At 46.8% G+C, this 23,970-nt stretch overlaps 1 protein-coding gene across 2 annotated transcripts; it reads right to left on the reverse strand.

Moving 5' to 3' along the window:
• Positions 1-1,196: 1,196 nt before the first annotated feature.
• Positions 1,197-23,787, reverse strand: LOC309527280 (uncharacterized protein). 2 transcript variants are annotated; one of them, XM_082213978.1, is made up of 8 exons: positions 23,676-23,787; positions 23,125-23,308; positions 14,026-14,187; positions 13,007-13,024; positions 11,900-12,415; positions 8,138-8,220; positions 6,014-6,140; positions 1,197-4,583 (listed from the first exon to the last, which is right to left on the reverse strand). In XM_082213978.1, the coding sequence occupies exons 3-8, from the start codon at positions 14,144-14,146 to the stop codon at positions 2,974-2,976; spliced, it is 2,475 nt and encodes an 824-aa protein (XP_082070104.1). In that variant the 5' UTR covers positions 14,147-14,187; positions 23,125-23,308; positions 23,676-23,787; the 3' UTR covers positions 1,197-2,973. The 2 variants fall into 2 exon arrangements, with proteins under 2 accessions (XP_082070104.1, XP_082070105.1); XM_082213979.1 differs by lacking the exon at positions 13,007-13,024.
• Positions 23,788-23,970: the final 183 nt, after the last annotated feature.

The following is a 23,970-nucleotide window of genomic DNA, read 5'->3' on the forward strand; positions in this document are numbered from 1 at the left end:
AAGTACTACTGTATGTTAAAATGCACAATAATTTGATCTCAACATCCTGAAAACATCCTTACTTAAAATATATGATAAAACAAGCAAATTGAAAGGAATGAGCATTAGAATCAGGATAATACAACTTCAGAGTTGGATTGGACCCAGGGGTCATCTAGTCCAACCCTCTGCAGTGCAGGAATCTCAGTAAAGCATCCATGACAGGTGGCCAGCCAAACACTGCTTAAAATACGCCAAGGAAGGAGAGTCCACAACTTCTCAAGGGAGACCAGGAGACCGTTCCACTGTCCAACAGCTCTTACTGTCATAAAGTCCTTCGTGTTTAGTTGGCATCCACTTTGGTTCAAGTCCTACCCTTCAGAGCAGGAGAAAACAGGATTGCTCTCTCTTCCATGTGATAGCCTTTTAAAATATTTGAAGATCATATCTCCTCTCAGTCTCCTCCTAAGGCTAAACATACCCAGCGCCAAGTGCTCCTCCTAAGGCTTTCCAGCTTGTAAAAACTCTTAAATTGTGGTGCCTAGAATTGGACACAGTATTCCAGGTGTGGTCTGACCAAGGCAGAATAGAGTGGTACTATTACTTCCCTTGACACTAATTCTGTGGATGCAGCCTAGAATAGCATTAATTTCTGTTTTGCTCCTGCTGCATCACACGGTTGACTCATGTTAAGCTTGTGTTCTACTAAGGTTCCTGGATCCTTTTCACATGTACTACTAGAAAGTCAGATGTCGCCTATCTTATATTTGTGCTGCAGGTTCTTTCATTCTATTCAGTTCATTAAAATGCAAATAATGTCCTTGGCAGCATTTCTGGACATTTCAGAAGCATAAAACTTGAAACCCTCATGAAGGTGAAGAAGCATGCAGTCTGAAACTGTCCCATTAACTAACATGTAAAAAAGTCTGAAAAATTAATGAACCTTGTTGTGGTTTCTTGACAAAGTCCTGAGGTTTATTATACAGTCGTAGCTTGATTTTTGAACAGCTTAGTTATCGAAAGCTTTGGCTCCCAAACGTCGCAAACCCAGAAGTGAGTGTTCCAGTTTGCAAACGTTCTTTGGAAGCTGAACGTCTGACACAGCTTCCGATTGAGTGCAGGAAGCTCCTGCAGCCAACTGGAAGCCGCACCTTGGTTTTTGAACATTTTTGGAAGTCGAACGGACTTCTGGAATGGATTCCATTCAAGAACCAAGGTACGGCAGTTTTTAATGAGCATTTATTCGTAAGGGGCTAAACGCAGTAAAAACAGAATCAACCCAGACTTCATGACAACTGGAAACAGAAACAAATAGCAATGTCTTGGTGAATGAAACAATTAGAGGAGCTATCAAATATCCAGAATATTTCTGGCCTTCCTGACAGGGGCTGAGGGAGACCTTTCGTCCATGAAGAGGGTGATCTGAGAGGCTACGCTCTTTGGAAAGATATAATATATGTCAGCAGAATACCAGGTAAAGCATTTCCATCTATGAAGCATATCAGCCTGGTTACATCAAAGGAAAATTCACAGCACATGAATAAATCTTGGGGAAGGGTGAAATACGGAACAGCATATGTAACAAATGATTACGTGCAAAAAATAAATTAGAACATGGATATGTAAATTTTACTCAGAAGAACAATCTGCAGCATAGCCTCTGCAAGGAATCAATCTATTTTATTATTATTTTGTAATTTCAGAAGAGATGAGAGATAAATATCAGAGCCTATAGGTAAGATGCAGATAAAAAAGGCTGGGAAACTGAAATGGGGAAGTAGGCAACCCCACCTGGAAATAAGCAAAAATATGGAACAATAAAATTTTATACATACAAGATTCAAAAGCAAGGTCTCTTCCAAGGTGTTAATTAATTAACTAAATTTTTGTTCATAACCCAGAGCCCCAGCCCAATGTGGACAAACAATAGGAAATTCAATTCTCTATTGGCAAAGAACTAGGTTACATCAGCAAGAGATAAATTAACACTTCTGCTAATGTTAAAAGAAAAAATATGGTGGACTAACAGGGGCCACCATATACCAATGCACAGACTCACAAGAGACCTCAGGTTCTTCTACTAACACAGAGCTTTCCAAACTTTTCATGTTGGTGAAATGATTTCTAGACATATGTCATTTTGTGACAAAGTAATTCAGTTTTACTAGCAAACGGAAGGTTAAATGAACCCCTTTCCAGCCATGGGAGGAACTCAGGATACAATCACAACCCAAAAATGTGAAATATATAATCATAACAAAAACAACCCCCCCCCAAAAAAAAACACCCCACATTCTAAAAGGGCATTAGATGTCAATCAGCCAGAAACCTGGTTAAGGAGAAAGGCTTTTGCCTAGTGCCTAGGTGCCAGGTGAACCTGCCTGAGGAAAATATTCCGGAGACAGGGAGCCACTGCAGAAAAGGCCCGTTCTCATGTTGCCACACTCCAGGCCTCTCAATGGAGGCAGCACTTTAAGAAGGGTCTCGGAAGATGACTCAGGGTCCAGGTATCTTCATATAGAAAGAGACGGTCCTTGTTGCTATTGCTTAATGCCCCTCATTGTAAGAGGAGACAGTGGGTGAGGGGATGGAGGAGAGTCCAATGGCAGGACTCTTTCTGGGACCTTCTCTTCCACCTCGGAGACTTCCTGCAGCCCCTCTCCTGCCTTCAGTTTGGCTCTCCTCTACGACCACCTCTTGCCTCACAGGTGGCACTGAACCTCCCTTCTTCCACTACCCATCACTCAAACCCCTGCCCATCCCTCACACTGGCTTAAAGAAGAATGCCCACAATCTGCTTTCATACTTAAAAAACAGGTTGAAAGCAAAAGCCCCTTTCTTCTCTAAAATGGAAGGCATATTGGGCTCCAAAGGTCTACTGTAGTCTATTGTAAAAACTGGAGATAAGGAAGGGGATTCTAACACTGAGTAGACTCTTTGGTTTGCTCGCTTAGGAGCTCTTGAGATCACTGTATATTTTTCTACCTTCCAAGCTTAAGATATTTCACTTCTATGGATTATTTGATGTGAGTTAAGGGAATATCTGTAGGTGAAGTTCTTGCCACACTCCAAGCAATTATAAGGTTTCTCCCCGGTATGAGTTCTCAGATGTTGAGTAAGGTGACCACTCTGACTAAAACTCTTCTCACACTTCAAACATTTATAAGGTTTTTCCCCGGTATGAGTTCTTAGATGCTGAGTAAGGGAGCCACTGAAGCTCTTTTCACACACCGAGCACTTATAAGGTTTCTCCCCGGTATGAGTTCTTAGATGTTGAGTAAGGTGACCACTCTGACTAAAACACTTGTCACACTCCAAACATCTATAAGGTTTTTCCCCTGTATGAGTTCTTAGATGCTGAGTAAGGGAGCCACTGAAGTTCTTTCCACACTCCCAACATTTATAAGGTTTCTCCCCTGTATGCCTTTTTTTGTGAAAAGTAAGGGAATCTAAGCGACTGAAGTTCTTTCCACACACCAAACATTCATAAGGTTTGTACCCTGTATGAATTCTTTGATGTTTAGAAAGGGACGAACTGACTGTGAAGCTCTTTCCGCACTCCAAACATCTATAAGGTTTCTCCCCTGTATGTGTTCTTTTATGTATGGTGAGGTGACTATTCTGACTGAAACTCTTTTCACACTCTGAACACTTATAAGGTTTTTCCCCTGTATGAGTTTTTAGATGCTGAGTAAGGTGAACCCTCTGACTAAAACACTTGTCACACGCCAAGCATTTATAAGGTTTTTCCCCTGTATGAGTTCCTCGATGTTGCAAAAGGTGGCCACTCCGGCTGAAACTCTTTCCACACTCCAAACATTTATAAGGTTTCTCCCCTGTATGAATTCTCATGTGTCTTTTGAGCTGGCTACGCACACTAAAGCTCTTTCCACATTCCGAGCATTCATAAGGTTTTCTCCCTTCATGCCTTCTTTTATGAAAAGTAAGGGACTTTACGCGACTGAAGTTCTTTCCGCACTCCAAACATCTGTAAGGTTTGTCCCCTTTGTGAGTTCTTTGATGGCGAGTAAGGGTGCCATTGTCACTAAAGCTCTTTCCACACTCCCAGCATCTATAAGGTTTATCCCCTGTATGAGTTCTTTTATGTCTTGTGAGCACGCTACACTGAATAAAGCTCTTTCCACATTCCAAACATTTATAAGGTTTCTCCCCAGTATGAATTCTTTGATGCCTAGTGAGGGAGTCTCTGTGCCTGAAGCTCTTTCCACACTCCCTGCATTTATGAGGTTTCTCGCCTGTATGAATTCTTTGATGCAGAGTAAGGTGTTCTTTCCGACTGAAGCTTTTTCCACACTCCCAGCATTTATATGGTTTTTCTGCTGTATGACCTCTTTTATGAAAAATAAGATAGGCTCTGTCACTGAAGTTCTTTCCATCCTCCAAACATTCATCAGGTTTGTCCCCTGTGTGTGGTATCTGATTTTCGTTAACCTGAGAAGCAGTGGGTTCCCTCCCCGCCTTCTGCGTTCGTCTGCCCTCTTGTCTGTTGGTTCCATCTTGAATCCTTAACTTCTGTTGCTCCTCAGCTCTTTCAGATGGCCCTTCAGATGGATCCCCCTCAGCCAGGATCCTCCAAACATCTCCTGCTGGTTTAAAAAGAAAAGCTGGTAAGATGCTGCTAAATGCACACCCGCCTATACTGGACTTTAATGTGGCCTTGAATCTGCTTGTGCCTGTACTTTTTTTTAATTTTACATCATCCACACAACATCCTCATCCAACAGATACCTCACCTTTCCCTTTCTCAAGTTTGGGTGGATAAAGAGGGTTTTCTATAATAATAATTTTTAAAAAGTTTTAGAAAGTACCCAGTTCTTATGAGAGGAATGGGGAATCTTTGTCCCTCCAGATGCTGCAGAAATGCAACTCCTATCAGCCCCAGCCAACATGGGCAACAGCTAAGTTGTGGCTCAGTGGTATAAGGAAGGATGAAGTTTCTTGCTCCTGCCACAGGGATTGCACTGACTACCAGTTAGTTTTCATCTTCGGTTCCCTTTTCCTTCAGGAATCAGCCCACACCCTACATTCATCATCTGAGGTCCTTCTCGGAGCAATGGATCCAAACTACAAGAAAGAAGATTCCACCTAAACATTAGGAAGAACTTCCTGACAGTAAGAGCTGTTCGACAGTGGAATTTGCTGCCAAGGAGTGTGGTGGAGTCTCCTTCTTTGGAGGTCTTTAAGCAGAGGCTTGACAACCATATGTCAGGAGTGCTCTGATGGTGTTTCCTGCTTGGCAGGGGGTTGGACTCGATGGCCCTTGTGGTCTCTTCCAACTCTATGATTCTATGATTCTCACCGTGCCCTTCTTCTAGCAAGGTGCCAAGTGTGCCAACACAAGCATGGGGCTTGGAGTGGGGGCTCTGCCCAGGGAGGCTCCCCAGGAGCCAATCACTGGCTAATTTTAGGAGGGATACATTAATATTTCTTTTCAGCCAGGCTTTGGGCCTTTACCTTAAAGAATTATAGCGGCCTTAATTTTTGCATCCTATGTTAACTTGCTTTTGAGTTGACCTTTCATGAAAAATCAACTAAATGCAATGAATATTAACGCATAATATCTGCCACACCATCATTCTGTTGTGTATACTGCTAAGCAAGCAATGCGATTAAGCAGTCTACGACTGACCCAAAAGCAGTAAGTTTCAACCAGCACACAGAAGACCCCTTCAGACTTTGTTTCCATGCCATGCAGTTGTAAGCACAGTTCTTTCCAAAAAGCAAGATCACACCCCACCAAATCAGAACTAGAGACCTCACTGGCCAGAAAAAAAAAGAAAGAATCAAGGCAAGTAACTCTTAACCGATATGTCTTTTCTTTGATGTTTATAAAATCATATACCAGGAGTGTGACTGTGTGCATCTGAATGCTGGACTATGTAGAACTTTGCTTTGACCCAGCAGGGTTCTTCGTATGTTCTTTTGTACAGGGGAAATGAAGAACGCTCCCTCTAGTGACCAACAGGAGTTCACACCTTCACTAGCTATTGATCCAGGGGGAAAGGATCCTTACCCACAGAAGCCACCATCTCATAAATCTCCATCATGACTTCCTTGTAGAGCGCTCTTTGGCCTGGATCCAGCAGGGACCATTCATCGTCACTGAAATGCAAGGACACCCCTTCAAAGCTCATTGATCCCTGGAAAAGGAAAACAATTCCCTTATTCATAGTCCAGCCAGGGTAAGGTGTGGGAAAATGGGCAACTGGAGATCTTAAGTGTTCAGAAATCACCCAAAGCCGATGGAATTTACCCATTAGTTTAAGAATTCTATGTCAAGTATTCTAACAAAAACATGTAACGAGTCTGTGAGATTGCCCAGTTTCCTTTCCTCCAAGAGGGATTTAGTTTCCAGGAAACTGCAGGTTAGTTAGTTTCATGTTTGTTTTGGGGAAACTGGTGGAAAACATTATTAAAGACAATGACATAACCAAATGTACGTAAGTAAATTTATATAGTGCACCTTCAAGCAAAAAACATGCTAACTTAACACATCTGCAAATGGGATTTGAATTGGTGATGTCTGAGAAGGAAAGTGACATTTGGGGTCATAGCTGATAGCTCAGTAAAGATATTGGCACAGGGTGTGAAAGTAGTGAAATGGGTCAATGCCGTTTTAGGCAAAGATTCAAAACCAAGCTGCCAATATCATAGTGCTGATATACAAATCTATGGTGCAGCTGCCCTTATAAAACTGTATGGATCCAGTTAAAGGTAAAGGTAAAGGTACCCCTGCCCAAACGGGCCAGTCTTGACAGACTCTGGGGTTTGTGCGCCCATCTCACTCAAGAGGCCGGGGGCCAGCGCTGTCCGGAGACACTTCCGGGTCACGTGGCCAGCGTGACAAAGCTGCATCTGGCGAGCCAGCGCAGCACACGGAACGCCGTTTACCTTCCCGCTGGTAAGCGGTACCTATTTATCTACTTGCACCCGGGGGTGCTTTCGAACTGCTAGATTGGCAGGCGGTGGGACCGAGCAGCGGGAGCGCACCCCGCCGCGGGGATTCGAACCGCCGACCTTTCGATCGGCAAGCCCTAGGCGCTGAGGCTTTAACCCACAGCGCCACCCGCGTCCCATGTATGGATCCAGTTGCATGACCTCAAAAATAATATTGCAGATTCAGAAAACGTTGGGAAAAGAACAAACAAAATAATTAACGGGTTGGAAAAATATGAGGAATTACTAATCTGAAACAAAGGGGCTTATGGGGAAATATGATAAGAGATGTAAAAAGGTATTCATGGTGTTTAGAAATAGGAGAGAGGGAGGTGTTTCTGCAGTCCAAGGCTGTCCAATGAAGCTAATTGTGCACAGATTAAGGACAAACTAAAGGAAGCATTTTTCACAATGTTAAACTCAGCAATTCACTAACGCAATATGCAGTAATGGTCACCAAATTAAAAGAGAATTAGGCAAATTCATAGCAGATAAGGTTACAACTGACTACCAGCCATGATGACTGTGCACTGCTTCCACTTGTTTGGGGCAGTATATTCCTCATTGCCAGTTCCTGGGAATCACCTGAAGAGGCATGTTGTACTGAGCTCCTGCTTACAAATGGTCACTGTGGGACTAGGATGCTGGACTAGGTGGGTTAATGGCCTGATCCACCAGCTAGACTCTTCCTAGGTCATGTTCAAGGTTTCATGAGCAAAACTCAGTCAAGTACAGTGGTGCCCCGCAAGATGAATGCCTCGCAAGACGGAAAACTTGCTAGATGAAAGTGTTTTCCGTTTTGAAGGTGCTTCACAAAACGAATCTCCTATGGGCTTGCTTCGCAAGACGAAAATGTCTTGCGAGTTCCTGCGGGTTTTTTCCCTCCTCCCCCTTTTTCTAAGCCGCTAAGCCGCTTATCAGCTGATCCGATAAGCAGATAAGCCGCTAAAAGCCGCTAATAGCGCTAATCCGCTAATCCGTCAATGGGCTTGCTTCGCAAGACGAAAAAACCGCTAGACGAAGAGAATCACAGAACGGATTCTTTTCGTCTTGCGAGGCACCACTGTAACCCACTTCCTCAGAGGCAGAAGCCTCAGAAGCACAGGTGCAAGATTCGGGCCCTTGCAAGAACGCTCTCTGTAACAAGTACGGACCCACTCCACCTATCCCCAACATCTCTCCCTGATTATCTTTCCCCTACCTTAGCTGGACGCATGGTGGCCACCTCTTCTCCTGAGTAATGTAGGGAAATTCCACAATGTTGGTCTGATGCCACTGCAGTGTCTGTGAAAGGGAAGGTCGCCAAAGAATTCATGAAAACATTGAAAATGAAGTTCCGGATTTGCCCAAGCGGAAGATTATAAAACAGAAATCAGCAGCACATTACACGCTGAGGCAATGTGGAAAAATAACTAAAAGAATATTGAAATGATGCATATGGAAACACAATATATTCATATAAAAATTAACTTTTAAACGTATGTTTGTCTACTCAGAAAAACAATAGGGAAGGGCAGAATGGATCTCATGGACAGCTGAGATAACTGTCAGCAGAGCATTAAACTCTTAATCTCAGGTTGTGGATTCGAGCCACAAAGTAATGTGCAAACCTGCCCAGCACCTTTCACAGCAGGCAAGAGAGAGGAGTGAAGGGAGGGTGGGTGGGGGAGAGAGAGACAGTATTTATTATTTAAAACCGATGCCTTTATGTATATTAGTTTTTGCATGGTTCTGTGAATTTTAGCTGTGTTCTATCTTTATTTTCATCTGCATACTTTTCTGGAAAAGGGTTTAGATATTTTGAATACGAGTTAAAATAATGACAAGATACATTCTGAGGGACCGACATTTTTCTATGAAATATTTTCAGTGCAGAGGGGCACTTTTCTGAGGAAGAGCTTAGATATTTTGAAAACATTTAACAACTACAGCTGCTGCTGTCCAGGACACATTATTAAGGACCAGCAATTAATTTTAAAATGAAATATTTTCAGTGCAGAGGGGCACTTTTCTGAGGAAGAGCTTAGATATTTTGAAAACATTTAACAACTACAGCTGCTGCTGTCCAGGACACATTATTAAGGACCAGCAATTAATTTTAAAATGAAATATTTTCAGTGCAGAGGGGCACTTTTCTGAGGAAGAGCTTAGATATTTTGAAAACATTTAATAACTACAGCTGCTGCTGTCCAGGACACATTATTAAGGACCAGCAATTAATTTTAAAATGAAATATTTTCAGTGCAGGGGAGCAGGGCCTTCGTTCCCCAATAAAAAATCCACCTTTCTCTCACTCTCTCGGGTTCAGCTGCGCGGGGTCCGCCTGGCCTTCGCCCTCCGAGGAGGCTCCTCTTCTGCCCTATGGGAGTCCCAGCTCTTCCCTTCTCCTTCCTTCCCTCCTCCTTCCCTTCCCGCATCTGAGCCAGAGGCGGCAAGAGGAAAGGCAGCCTTCCCGGGGGAGAAACAACCGGAGAAGATCCCCCGGGAGGACGAGGAGGACAGAGGCAAACCTAGCGCCCCCAACAAAAAAAAAAAAAAAGGAAGGTTGGATGGGACAGGAAGCGGAAGCTCCTCCTCTGGACTTCCCTTCCGCTCTAGGAATTTGGGCTCTATGGCTCTAGTTAACCCTTGCGGAGCCGAGAGGCATGAACATTCTTGGCTGCTACGGGGAGAGCGGGAGCAGTGGCAAGCCGAATTTGTCTGGAAAGCTTTGCAGGATCAGGCCCCGAGTATAGGATCCTCTCCTCTGAGGTGCCCCATTCAGGATCCAGTGACCATTGAGAGCCGGGGTATCATAATATATATATATATATAAAAAACACACCCTGACCCTGCATTTATATGGTTTTTAACCCAAGTGCACACTGATGTGAAATAAGCACTGAATGATATGGAAATCTCTTTCCACACCTTCAACAGTCATACTTTGTATCCTCTCTGTGAATTTAATTTCCTTCAACCAGAAAAGCACCATTCATTCCCCGCTTTATGTTTCTCTCCCCTCCTGTCTGTTGGCTACACTGTGAACCCCTTATTTATGTTACTCCTCCTGCTCCACGGTTCTTTCCTCCAAATACCTCCTGAAAGACCTAGTAAGTGTTCAAGCAAAATTCAAACTTGTTGATACTGAACTTTTAAAGCCCTAAATGGCCATGGCCTGTAGACCTGAAGGAACATCTCCATTCCCATTATTCAACCCAGACACTGAGGTCCAGGACCAAGGGTGGTTCCCGCAATGTGAGAAGCTACAGGGAACCAGGCAGAGGGCCCTCCCAGTTGTAGCATCCACACTGTAGAATGCCCAATCATCAGATGTCAAAGAGATGAGTAACCTTGAGAACCTTTAGAAGACATCTGAAGGCAGCCCTATAGAAGGAAACCTTTTAATGGGAGATGCTTTTATATACAGTGAGGGGGGAAAGTATTTGATCCCCTGCTAAATTTGCCCGTTTGCCCTCTGATGAAATGACCAGTCCATAATTTTAATGGTAGGTTTATTGGTAGCTGTGAGAGGCAGAATAACAACAGGAAACCCCCTAGAAACCCAGAGGACAAAAGTCAGAGATTGGTGTGCACACTGTAAGGTGGACTTGAAACTGCTTGTGTCTCTATATTTTATTTTGCCTCATCTACACAATATCCCTTTCCCTGTCTAATGCAAGCCCACTCTTTGCCTTCCTACGTTCAGACTGAAAATCTAACACAAATCGCTGCTCCTCAACTGTGGACATTAGGAGGCAGTCTGGACTCAAAAGACCTCAGAGCAAGAAAAAGCCTATGATTAAAAAGAGGGAGGTAGGCAAGATTAAAACCAAACAAAGCTAAAGAAGCAAATTCTAACACTGAGCACAATCTTTGGTTTGCTTCCTGTAGATCTTGATGTGACTGAAGATCTTTCCCCACTCCAAAACCTTTAGATGCCGGGTAAGGGAGCAACTGTGACAAAAGCTCTTTCCACTCTGCTAACATTCGTAAGATTTCAGTTACAGATAGGTAGCCGTGTTGGTCTGCCATAGTCAAAATAAAAAAATTCCTTCCAGTAGCACCTTAAAGACCAACTAAGTTAGTTCTTGGTATGAGCTTTCGTGTGCATGCACACTTCTTTATTCGTAAGATTTGTCCCCTGTATGAATTCTTTGATGTTTAGTAAGGTGGCTGCTGCAATAGAAGCTCTTTCCACATTCTAAACACTTAAAAGGTTTTTCCCTTGTGTGAGTTCTGTGATGTATAGTAAGGGTTTCACTGCGACTAAAGCTTTTTCCACACTCAAAGCATCTATAAGGTTTCTCCCCTGTATGAGTTCTTTTATGTCTTGTGAACGAGGCGCTGTCACTAAAGCTCTTTCCACACTCCCAGCATCTATACGGTTTATCCCCTGTATGGGTTCTTTGATGGCTAGTGAGTTGCCTACTCTGATAGAAGCTCTTTCCGCATTCCAAACACTTATAAGGTTTTTCCCCTGTGTGAGTTCTGTGATGTTTAGTAAGGGTTTCACTGTGACTGAATTTCTTTCCGCACTCGCAGCATCTATAAGGTTTATCCCCTGTGTGAGTTCTTTTATGTCTTGAGAGGTGGCTACTACGAATGAAGCTCTTGTCACATTCCAAACATTTATAAGGTTTTTCTCCTGTGTGACTTCTTTCATGCAAAGTAAGGGAGTCTTTGCGACTGAAGCTCTTTCCACACTCCAAACACTCATACGGTTTGTCCCCTGTATGAATTCTTTGATGCTTCGTGAGGGAGTCACTGTACCTGAAGCTCTCCCCACAGTCCAAACATTTGTATGATTTTTCACCTGCATGCATTATTTTATGTTTAGTGAGAATACTCCTCTGAAGGAAGCTCTTTCCATGCTTCAAGCATTCATACGGTTTGTCCCCTGTGTGGGTTGTATGATGCATATTAAGGGAGCCACTGTTACTGAAGCTCTTTCCGCACTCAAAGCATTGATGAGGTTTCTCACCTGTATGAGTTCTTTGATGCAAAGTAAGACCACCACTCTGACGGAAGCTCTTTCCACACTCCCAGCATTTATGAGGTTTCTCCCCTGTATGAATTCCTTCATGCGAAGTAAGGTGACTACTCTGACGGAAGCTTTTTCCACACTCCCAGCATTTATAAGGTTTTTCTCCTGTATGTGTTCTTTGATGCAGATTAAGATAGTCACGCCGACGGAAGATTTTTCCACACTCCCAGCATTTATATGGTTTTTCACCCGAGTGCACTCTTCGATGTGAATTAAAAGTTGAGTGAGAAGGAAATCTCTTTCCACACACAGTACATTCATACTTCTCTATATGAATTTGATTTTCATTAACCTGAGAAGAGGTGGATTCCCTCCCCACCTTCTGCATTTGGGTCCCCTCCTTTCTGTAGGTTCCAACATGAAGCCGCAGTTTCCATTGTTTCTTCTGTTCCTCAAGTCTTTCAGATGCCACTTCTGATGGTTCTCCTTCAGTCAGGATCCCCCAAATATTTCCTAAATTATTAAAAAGGAACACTGGTAAAATGTCGTGTCTGTAATGATAATAATGATGATGATGATGATGATGATGATAATAATAATAATAATAATAATAATAATAATAATAATAATACCCCGCCCTCCCTGGCCGGAGCTGGGCTCAGGGCAGCTGACCCCAATAAAATTACAATAATACATAATAGGTCCATTCAGTCCCTCATCTGGCAATTGCTGTAGCTACCAGCGAGTGTCAGAAGATTCAAAACCCAACCTAACATTATTCTATGGAACTGATTGAAAAAGAATTTTCTTCACACCACCATTCATGGGCATAGCCAAGGAGGGGTGGGGGGCAGCCCCCCAGATCAAGTAAAACATTAGAAACACATAACTAACTGACCAATCACGCCGGTTCTGCCTCCCTATCAAAGTCCTACCCACCCACCAAAAATCCCGCACCCATGCCACCATTGAAAAACATTCCTTTCCTTTTCTACTTTTTATCTCTCACAGCCCAGAACTCTTGCCCTGCAACCTTCCTGGTTTTCTTGCCAGGGGAGCTTCCTCACTCCCAACATCTCCCCTTCTCCATTCTCTGTAACTCACCAGATCCCTCTGGGGATCCTGGGAGGGAACAGTTTTTACAGTTATACCCAAATTAAAATAACCACCAACCCCAACTAAACATTTAAAGTAAAGGTAAAGGACCCCTGGATGGTTGAGTCCAGTCAAAGACGACTATGGGATAGTGGCACTCATCTCACTTTCAGGCGGAGGGAGCCGGTGTTTGTCCACAGACAGCTTTCTGGGTCATGTGGCCAGCATGACTAAACAGCAACGGGACACCGTGATGGAAAACATTGCACACAGAAATGTCATTTACCTTCCTGCCGCAGAAGTACCTATTTATCTACTTGCACTGGCGTGCTTTTGGACTGCTAGGTTGGCAGGAGCTGGGACAGAGCATCAGGACCTCACCCCGTCACAGGGATTCAAGCCACCAACCTTCTGATTGGCGAGCCAGAGAGGTTCAGTGGTTTAGACCACAGCGTTGTCTGCATCCCTAAACATTTAACTAACACCAACTCGACAAAAACAAAACAGGGGAACCAAAACTAGAACTGTTTAAAACATTATAAAACATTTTTGCCATTTGCCCCCAGCCCAAGAGTTGTTCCAGCAATGTCCCAGTGGCCTCCCAGGAGCCTCTTTAGGCTGTTCAAGGTGAGTCTGGGCTCCGCCCCCTAGGCCAGGTGGAAATGGGCCTTACAGCAGAGCGCAGGTCTTACTTCCAGCCCTCAGGGAATGGTAGGCATATTAGTGACCTGAAAGCAGATCCTAAGGAGGCTGTGGAAGCCTCATTATGCGTGGAGCCCCCAGTCACAGTTTCTATGGTAAAAGTGGGGTGTCTTTCTCCTGATCCCTACCAGAGAAGAAAGGAGGAGTGCTGCCTGAAAATGAATTTTTTCATCCCACCATTAAAAACTTTTCCTTTTCTTTTCTACCTTTTATCTCTGCCAGTCCAGAGCTCTGGCCCTGCAGCCTTCCTCGTTTTCTTGCCGGGGGGGGGGCTTCCTCACCCCCAACATCTCCCCAGGTCCCCATCTCCATTCCCTGCAACTCACCAGATCTCTCTGAGGGTCCTGGGAGGGAACATTCAAAGGTGGTGGGAGACAGCCTGACCAGGTCAACTGTCCATCTTCCTCCTTCCATCTTCGCTATGTTTGCAGGATCAGACACTTTCATTCTTTCTGAGGAGCTCTGAAGGCAAAACAAGCAGCATTTTCCTGGGGTGGAAAAAGAAGCAAAGGGAGCCTCAGAGAAGCTGCAGGGATTCCTCTGCCCTAGATATTCTCCTGCCCCTGGAGCTCAAATAGGGCATCCCCTCTGCAACGGTCCCCAACAGTTTTAAAATATAGAATCCTAGAGTTGGAAGAGACCACAAGGGCCATCGAGTCCAACCCCCTGCCAAGCAGGAAACACCATCAGAGCACTCCTGACATATGGTTGTCAAGCCTCTGCTGAAAGACCTCCAAAGTAGGAGACTCCACCACACTCCTTGGCAGCAAATTCCACTGTCAAACAGCTCTTACTGTCAGGAAGTTCTTCCTAATGTTTAGGTGGAATCTTCTTTCTTGTAGTTTGGATCCATTGCTCCGTGATATATTTTTCTGTTTCCAAATTAATCTGTCTGCTTCCTCTATCCTTTCTTAAGGCTGGCATAGTTCACACAGTAGTGACCTAAAAATAGATCCCATTGAACTCAGTGGAGCTTACTTAGGAGTAAATCTGCAAAGGACTGCTGTGCATATTCTCCCTCTTCTGACACCCAGAAACACATTGGTCCTCTTCCCCTTCCTTACTCCAGTCAAGACCTTCTTGCCTTTTCTCCCCGCTCTGTCTTTTCTGCTCACTTGGGGGGGGGGTCCATCCATTTCTCCTCATTCCCTCCCCCCCCAAACCCCCTGAAACTCAGCTGACCTATCCCAGCCTTAATGGGTACTGGAGGTGGGGAGCCCCAGCTCAGGTCATTTCTAGGATCACAGATCTTTGAAATTATTTTGCAGAACTCAGAAGTTTAAACAAGCTGCAGGTTCTCAAAGCGGCTGTCAGGGAACTGACATCGGAGGAAAGGGAAGTGGTAAGGCTCCCAGAGACTGGGAGAGAGTCAACAGCCAAAGCAGGGACCAGCAGGGGGAGCGCGGGGTCTCTGGAGGAGGATCTCAGTAATGCTGAGAGAGACGCAGCAGCCCAGGCAGGAAGCAGCAGGGAAGAGAAAGGGGTGAGAGACACTTCGAGCGAAAATAGCGGGGAGGTGTCAGAAGCTACTGCAGGGAGACCCATGCTTCGCCGGAAGCTGCCACGTCGTGAGTCCAGGAGACGCGTTTCCGTTAAGGAACTTCTTTGCTGGAAGCGCTTCCGCAGACAGCCACTGTCAGACTCTACTAGTGACTAGAGCAGACATGTCTGAGGAGCTCTGTCACACACAGAGGTTTGTGGGGTCGCACAAACTCTGAAGGGGCACAATTTTAAGCACAAGCAGCTAACCATCCCCTGACAGCAGTCTGACAGTCTCTGTACGCTGCCTGTGCAGGAGAAAGCATCATGAGCAACCCAGTCGGAACCGGAGACGCAGGGGTTGGAGCTGGTCCAAGCTTGGAAGAAAGGTATCAAGCGCTGGAGGTCCAACTTGCGCTGCAGACGGCGAGGCTCGAGGAGAGAAGGGCTCAGGATGCTGACAAAAAGGGGAGAACCACTCAGTTCCCCAGAAAGGTACCAGGATTGGTGCAGAAGTTTGGGGGGGACCCCAAGGATTACCATGCCTTTAGGACTGAGATGCAATATGCTCTGAATGTGCAGTTTGATGAGTTCCCTGATGAGGAATCGCGAGTTGCGTTCGTAATTGGGCATCTTGAGAAGGGGGCGCGAGACTGGGTTCGACCCCTGATGGCAACGCACAACGATATCCTAAAGGACACTATGAAATTCTTTCGTGCAATGGATATCATGTTTTCCAGCGATATTGAGGAAGGGGTGGCACGCAGACAGCTAATGGCTTGCAAGCAGGGAAGCAGATCTGTCCGTGAGTACTGGACTGAATTTACCATGCTGATTCACAGATTGGGGTGGGATTTATCGGCGGCACCCATTCAGATGCTATTTGAAGAAGGTCTTTCTTCAGCTGTGAAAGACGAGCTGGCCAGGAGCCCCAGGGCGGGGTCTATGGATCAGCTGACCAAATCTGCGCTGACCATTGGAGCGCGCCAGGAGGCAAGAGCCTTGGAGAGGCGGGAAGGGAGAGGGGAACGTTGGAAGGAGTTACGCATTCCAGACATTCCTGAGCCAGCTTTCCCGCCGGCAGAGCCGATGGAAATCGGAACAGCCCGCGCGCGCGCAGTTTCAAAGCCCAGTGAGGGGGCGAAGAAGGAGGGAAAGGGAGCCCGGAAATGCTATCTCTGCCAACAGCCAGGCCACTTTGCCAGAGTCTGCCCCCAGAGGAAGGAATGGCAAGGGATGGTGGGAGCTGTTGAGGGGGAAGAGCAGGGAGAAACGGAGCAGGTAAAAGCCAACGCCTGGTTGCCAGCAGGGCACTGCAGCCAGGCCAAAGAGCAGTGAAAGTGCCCCTTCCCCAAGTGCCAGTGCCAGAAGCTCCTCGACCTGCTCTAGTGATTGAAGTGTCTCTAGAGCTGCAAAATGGACACCCCCTAAAAATAAAGGCGCTGTTGGACTCAGGCAGCTCCTGCAATTTCATGAGCAAGGAGTTTGCTGCTGAGCACCAGATACAGACTATCCCGTTAAGCAACCCCCTGCAGGTGACCACGATTGATGGCAGGGAACTGTTGGAAGGAGGAGTCAGCTTGCAGACCGAAACCAATGATAATGAGGGTGGCAAGGCACACAGAACTGATAGCGTTTAATGTGGCCACCTTGGGAGGCGCTCCCATTATTTTGGGAATGAGCTGGCTAGCCCTACATGATCCGCTGGTGGGCTGGCATCAAAGAGTGGTTTCCTTCGGTTCAGCACATTGCTTGGAACACTGCAGGGGGGAAAAGGGGTCAGCAGGGGCCCAAGCCACCCTAGCAGGGACGGAAGTGATGGAGAAGGGGAAGGTGCCACCACAGTATGCTGATCTCAGCGAAGTGTTCAGCGAGAAGGAAGCGGACCAACTACCCCCGCATAGGCCCTTTGATTGCCAGATCAATTTACTCCCTGGAGCACAGCTTCCTGTAGGCAAGTTGTATGCCATGTCAGACAGGGAGATGCAGGAGTTGCGAGCGTTCATTGACAAGAACCTGAAGAGAGGCTTCATCAGAGAGTCCAAGGCAGCGGGGGGTAGCCCAGTGTTTTTTGTGGATAAAAAAAACACGGACAAGCCGAGGCTGGTATGTGACTTTCGGGCCCTAAATGCAGTGACAGAGCCGGCGGCTTTTCCTATGCCCAGGATTGATGATATTTTGACCAGGGTGCGAAAAGGAAAGATTTTTACAAAGCTGGACCTAAGGGGGGCGTACAACCTGATACGTATAAGGAAAGGGGATGAATGGAAGACCACCATGTTCACCCCTTTGGGGGCATTTGAATACCTCGTTATGCCTTTTGGATTACAAACAGGCTCCGCGTGTTTTCAAGCCTTTATGAACCACGTACTGGGGCCTTTGCTCTACAAGAATTGCGTGGCCTTCTTAGATGACGTGTTGGTGTATTCGGAGAATGAGGAGCAACATGTGAGAGACGTCAGAGAAGTGTTGAGCAGGCTGCAAGCCAACAGATTGTGGGTGAAACTGGAGAAGTGTCAGTTTCATACCAAGGAGGTGGAATTCCTGGGGTACCGCTTGTCAGACAAGGGGTTGGCCATGGACCCCGGCAAGGTTCAAGCGGTGCTGGAATGGAAAACACCCAAGACCAAGAAGGATGTGCAGAGGTTCCTAGGGTTTGGAAACTTTTATCGTAAGTTCATCCGAAACTTCGCCCACCTGACGGCGCCCATCACGGACTGTCTCAGCAGCAAAAAGAAGTTTGTTTGGACGGGGGAGGCGGAGCGAGCGTTTGAGGAACTGAAAAGGGCCTTCGCCTCTGACGAACAACTTCTACATGTGGATTTACAAAAAAAGCTGAGGGTCGAAACAGACGCTTCTGACAGAGCCATAGGGGCGGTGCTTCTTCTGCAGCCGGGGAAGGAGGGGTCAGAGTGGCGACCGTGTGCCTTCTTTTCGTGAAAGCTGAACAAATCTGAGAGAAACTACACGGTGCACGACCGGGAACTTCTTGCGATTTATGAGGCCTTCCGGAGATGGAGGCACCTACTAATTGGTGCACAACAGAAGGTGCAAGTGTGCACGGACCATAAGAATCTAGAGTATTGGAGAACTGCGCGAGTGCTCAACCAAAGGCAGTTGAGATGGGCCCAGGAGTTCTCCAAATTTAACTTTGAGATTTGTTACGTACCAGGCCCGGAGAACGTTAGGGCGGACGCTCTCTCACGCAAACCTGAATATTTGGAGGGGGAGGGAGCACCCGAAGAGACCCATGTTATTCCCGAGGACCGCTGGGTGTGTGGGGCGGCTTTGGTGGGGCAAAGGGAACTGGTAGAGGGAACGGTGCAGGATGAATACGCCCAGGACAAACTCAGGGGTCTCAGGAGGGAGGGAGACAAACCCGGGGGTTTTGAGGAGAGAAACGGGGCGTTGTACTACAAGGGAGCGTTATACATACCTGAAGGGGAATTGAGGGAAAAGGTACTCAAGCAACTGCACGATAGCCCCACAGCAGGGCATTTTGGGCAACACAAAACCATGTGGCTGGTTACCAGGGAATTCTGGTGGCCCAAGGTCAGGGAAGATGTGCGTGAATATGTGAGAGGGTGTGACCGATGTCAACGAGCCAAGGGGGAGAGGCGGGCACCGGCAGGTTTATTAGAACCACTACCCACGCCGGAAAGACCATGGGAGGCAGTGGCAATAGATTTCATGACAGATCTGCCCAGGTCCAAAGGGAAGACAGCCATTATGGTTGTGGTAGACCTGTTAACCAAGATGGCCCACTTTATAGCCTGCTCACATGCGGTCACAGCAGAAGAAACCGCTAAATTGTTTGTGGAAAATGTGTTTAGGTTGCATGGTGCCCCCTTGAGGGTGGTTTCGGACCGAGGGAAACAATTTACTTCCAGGTTCTGGAGGAAGCTCATGAGCTTATTGCACGTAGAGGTGAATTTTTCCACTGCCCGTCATCCAGAAACCAATGGGCAGGCGGAAAGAACTAATGGTGTCCTCCAGCAATATTTGAGGTGTTATGTGAATGACAGAGAGAATGATTGGGTGGAGAAGCTGGCGTTGGCAGAATTTGCCTATAACAATGCAGAGAACGTGTCCACGGGGATGAGCCCTTTTTTGGCCAATCACGGGTGTCATCCCCGAGCCTTCCCAGGGGGAGAGGGGGAGAACTGGAGCGTTCCTGCCGCAGAACAGTTCGTTGAAGAAATGGAAGCGATCCATCGCCAGCTCCAACTTAATTTAAACAGGGCGAAGGAGGAATATAAGAGGCAGGCAGACAAAACCAGAAGGGAAGGGGAAAGCATTAGGGTGGGGGACCAGGTGTGGCTGTCCACCCAAGGGTTACCATTTAAAGGAGGTTGTAAGAAGTTAAGACCCAAAAGACTGGGCCCATTTGAAGTCACGCAACAGGTCAACCCAGTGGCTTTCAGACTCCGGTTACCGAACCACATGAAGTTGCACCCAGTGTTCCACAGATCATTGCTGTCACCGTATATAGGGGACAGAGAGGGGAGGGTTAATAGGGGACCAGCTATGGAGGAAAAAGAACACAGCTACCATGTAGCGGAGATTCTCGATTCCAGGTGGAGGGGAGAGCAAGTAGAGTATTTGGTAATGTGGGAAGGGGAGCCGGAGTCGGAAAACACCTGGGTCAGGGCAGAGGATGTAGATGACGAGGTTTTGATTGAAACTTTTCATCAGAGATTCCCTAGAAAACCCCAGCCAGTGGCAAGGTTCCGGAGGGAATACTTCGCCACCACCGACGACGAAGAAGAGTTGGAGGGGTTCGCTGATTCCGAGGTGGAGGAGGATTCAGCGAGTCGGAACGAAGACCGATGGAGGGAATTGTTCGAGACGTCTGAAGATGAAGAGGATTCTTTTAGGGGTTTCAGCTCCTCACCGCCCAGAGGAGAAAGTAGGGGCGGGGGAGAGGGGGGCCCTGGAGGGGAGGTGGATGTCAGGGAACTGACATCGGAGGAAAGGGAAGTGGTAAGGCTCCCAGAGACTGGGAGAGAGTCAACAGCCAAAGCAGGGACCAGCAGGGGGAGCGCGGGGTCTCTGGAGGAGGATCTCAGTAATGCTGAGAGAGACGCAGCAGCCCAGGCAGGAAGCAGCAGGGAAGAGAAAGGGGTGAGAGACACTTCGAGCGAAAATAGCGGGGAGGTGTCAGAAGCTACTGCAGGGAGACCCATGCTTCGCCGGAAGCTGCCACGTCGTGAGTCCAGGAGACGCGTTTCCGTTAAGGAACTTCTTTGCTGGAAGCGCTTCCGCAGACAGCCACTGTCAGACTCTACTAGTGACTAGAGCAGACATGTCTGAGGAGCTCTGTCACACACAGAGGTTTGTGGGGTCGCACAAACTCTGAAGGGGCACAATTTTAAGCACAAGCAGCTAACCATCCCCTGACAGCGGCTAACATTCTCCTTTCCCTTCCTCCCCCACAACAAACACTCTGTGAGGTGAGTGGGGCTGAGAGACTTCAAAGAAGTGTGACTGGCCCAAGGCCACCCAGCAGCTGCATGTGGAGGAGTGGAGACTCGAACCCGGTTCTCCAGATTACGAGACTACCACTCTTAACCACTACACCACACTGGCTCAAGGAAACAGGTGGTTGGTTCACTTGTCCAAGCAGCTTGTCCACATCCTCAGAGGTAACTTTGGAATTGATCACATGCAACTTGACTAGACAGGACTCTAGCACTTTCCCACCCCAGCCCTGTTCCCATGGTGGAGTCTACGTCTTTCCGAATCTGAGCCACTTTATTTGTAAAATACTTTGCAGGAGATCTTGGGGGCCTTACCAGGCACCAATGGCAAAGGTTGTTCTGTTAGATTGTGAACCACCTGAAAGGGTCTCCTGCTACTGTTTACTGCAGATGCAACAGAGGCGGTGAAGAAAGTCCTCTTCGCCATCGCTATCACCACTTGGTAGGCTCAACGTTGAGCTCCAACCTGTGTCCGGTCCAATTCAGACTACGTTTTCCACCACTGGTGCTCTAGCCATCTCAGAGAATGTTTCATGACCCACAGCTCTGGGGAAACCATGGGGCTGTCCAGGCTCCATGCAATTGAAGAGGGCCCTTTGGAGCCAGACAGTCGATAGTCCTAGTTAACTCGGCATTCCAGCAGGCCACAGGGAATCAGCTGAAAGGCCATCAACATGGGATAAAACATCCCCTACCACTCTCTCTGGAAGCCATTTGGATCCATTAAGTGGTGGGGAAGGACCATCAGAATCGGTCCCACCTCCCTGCAGAGGGGAAGGTTCGCGGAGAAGTCCAGTTGCACCAGGAAGTGATCTGACCATGGCATTTCTTTGGTTTCACTTTTACTTAGTGTCAGATCACCCACGTCACTAGAGGTGAATACCAGGTCTAAGGCATGTCCACGACTATGAGTTGGGCCAAACCTATTCAGGGACAGCCCCATGGAGGCCATGCATTCCACGAAGTCCAGAGCGGCCCCTTGTAAGGTTGTGTTAGTATGGATGTTAAAATCCCCTAGGACAACCAAACTCGGTGTCTCCCGGAGAACATCCGCCATTACCTGAAGCAGCTTGGGCAGGGAATCCTTGGTGCAGCAGGGAGGTTGGTGCACCAAAAGGAATCCTGTACTGTCCCTATTGCCCAACTTCCAGAACATGCACTCAGAAAACTGGGTCTTCTCAGTAAGACGCCTGGTGTAAGCTAATGACGTCCTGAAAATCTGAAAGTTGACAGCTATGACCCAGAGGCAGGGATAGTCTTGAAACAATGACTAAACCTGCCTCCTCGGTAATAAGATGGTCTGGTCTTATTGTATCTCCTCCTCACTGATATCAGGTGTGCCAGTGCATCCCCCCCACCCCATCTGTGTAACCTGCCCTAGCCATTCTATTGGCTGGGGCCAACTGCCAGGAAGCCCTGACTCTCTCCCCTTCAAAACAGAACACAAACTATACAACAAATCAATAAAACAGGAGAAACCAACTAAAAACAACTATTTACAATTATTCTGAAATTAAACTAGTCCCCAGCGCTAACTAAATGTTTATCCTACACCCAAGAGAGCAAAAACAAAATAAAAAACAAAATACGTAAAACGCCGCCGATTAAAAACTATTAAAAAACCCCAGAGTTTGTTCCAATGAGTCTGGGCTCATCAGGACTCACAACAGGACAATGGCCTCCCGCCTCCCAGGAGTCTCTTATGGTCCCTGCTCCCAAGGCCAGGTGGGAAAAGGCCCTGCAGGTGTTAATGGAAAAATCAGAGGGCTCCCTTGGACAAAAAACAAAGAAACCAACCAGGATTACTTGGAGCAAAACAGCAGCCTGTAGGCTTGGCCTTTATTGATCTGTTGCAACAGGGTGCTCCCCTCACCTGCAGGAGAGAGGAGGGACCCAGAAAAATGGTGTGCAAGGCCTTATAAAGATTTTTGAAATTGCCACCCTGTAGATCAAGACCACCCCCAGAAACATCATACATACATCACCGAAGGGGTGTAACCTAAGACCACCCCTCAGATACATCACACCTACATCACAGTCTAAAACAGAAATTTTAATATTGTTTTTTCTCCTGTTTTAGTTTATCTCCTGTCTGGCAGGTTACTTGATTGGATTTCCTGGGTATCCTGGCCGGTCTTTTGTAATGATAAATACTTAGTTCCTGGGCCAGGTCACAGGCTCACACCCTATTCAAACACAGACATACCCTTAAGACAGGATTTGTGAAGGAAAAGAAAATGGGGAGGCTTTTCCATTTTGACCTTGCAGAAAAAAGATCTGGTCAGTTTAGGAATCAAAATGGTTCCAGGTTGGTCTTCCTGTGCTGATCTATGTATGTGCTTGGCTGGCACACTTATGAACATTGCCATATATTTAAAACCATAAAATTCCTATCACACAGGGAATGGCCTTCAGGACTCACAAGCAGGACAATAGATAAAACACTATAGCCCCCCACACCCTTACCTGGGAGTAAGGCCCACTGAACTCAGGGGTGCTTTCTTCTGAGTAGACACTTACCTACTTACTAGATGCAAGGCAGCAGCACCAGACGAATCCGCTGGGCTAGGCGCTGGGGTGGATCCCCCCCCCTCCGTGCCTTGCAGAGCCAGACTGATGAACTGGGGCAGTTACAAGCAGTAATCAAAACCTGGGAAAAATTGGAGACACAATGGGTTGAAATGCATGATATAGATTAAGATTTGAAAGAGGGTAAGATATTGCTGAATATGAGTGTGTAAAAAGGAACAGAAAAAAGGGAGATGTGAGGAAGTCAGGAAGAACGGTTACGAAAACAACAAGTAAAAATTTGGATTTTTATGTCTTTTTTATGTTTTCCTTTTTTCCTTCTCTCTTTTTGTTTCTTACCTTTTATACGCTTTTATTGTATTTATCTGTTCTGCTTTGAGTGTGATAATGTTGTTTCTGTTTTGGGTTGATTGGAAGGATGGTTTTTTGTTTAAAAATCTCAATAAATATTACAAAAAAAAACACACACACACACACACACACAAAACCGGAGCCTCAGGGATCGCCCTCCCCAAGTGGCAACAAACAGGGACTGCACCGAGAAAGTGCACAAGGGGGAGGAGCGATAGGCCACGCCCCCTGCCCTGCTTGTGATTGGCCCAGGACAGCAAGCGGAAGCCCTTCCTCCTCTGGCTACGGACTCCCCTTCCCCTCTAGGAATCTCGGCCCTGTGGCTCCTCTTAACCCTTGCGGAGCCGAGCGGCAGGAACCTTTTGGCTGCTGGGGCGGAGAGCGAGGAGAGGCGCCCGGATTCTGTCTGGAAAGCCCTGGAGGATCAGGCCC

Source organism: Podarcis vaucheri (assembly GCF_965113315.1).
Source record: "Podarcis vaucheri genome assembly, chromosome: 2".
Classification (NCBI taxonomy): domain Eukaryota; kingdom Metazoa; phylum Chordata; class Lepidosauria; order Squamata; family Lacertidae; genus Podarcis; species Podarcis vaucheri.

Bases quoted from the DNA above. Each gene is read 5' to 3' on its own strand.
- LOC309527280 (XM_082213978.1), bottom strand. From the start codon at position 14,146: ATGAAAGTGTCTGATCCTGCAAACATAGCGAAGATGGAAGGAGGAAGA. The intron at 6,141-8,137 runs GTAGGGGAAAGA...TTCCTTTTCCAG, and splicing joins CCACCATGCGTCCAGCTAAG to GGATCAATGAGCTTTGAAGG. The intron at 4,584-6,013 runs GTAAGGATCCTT...TTAAACCAGCAG, and splicing joins TGAGATGGTGGCTTCTGTGG to GAGATGTTTGGAGGATCCTG.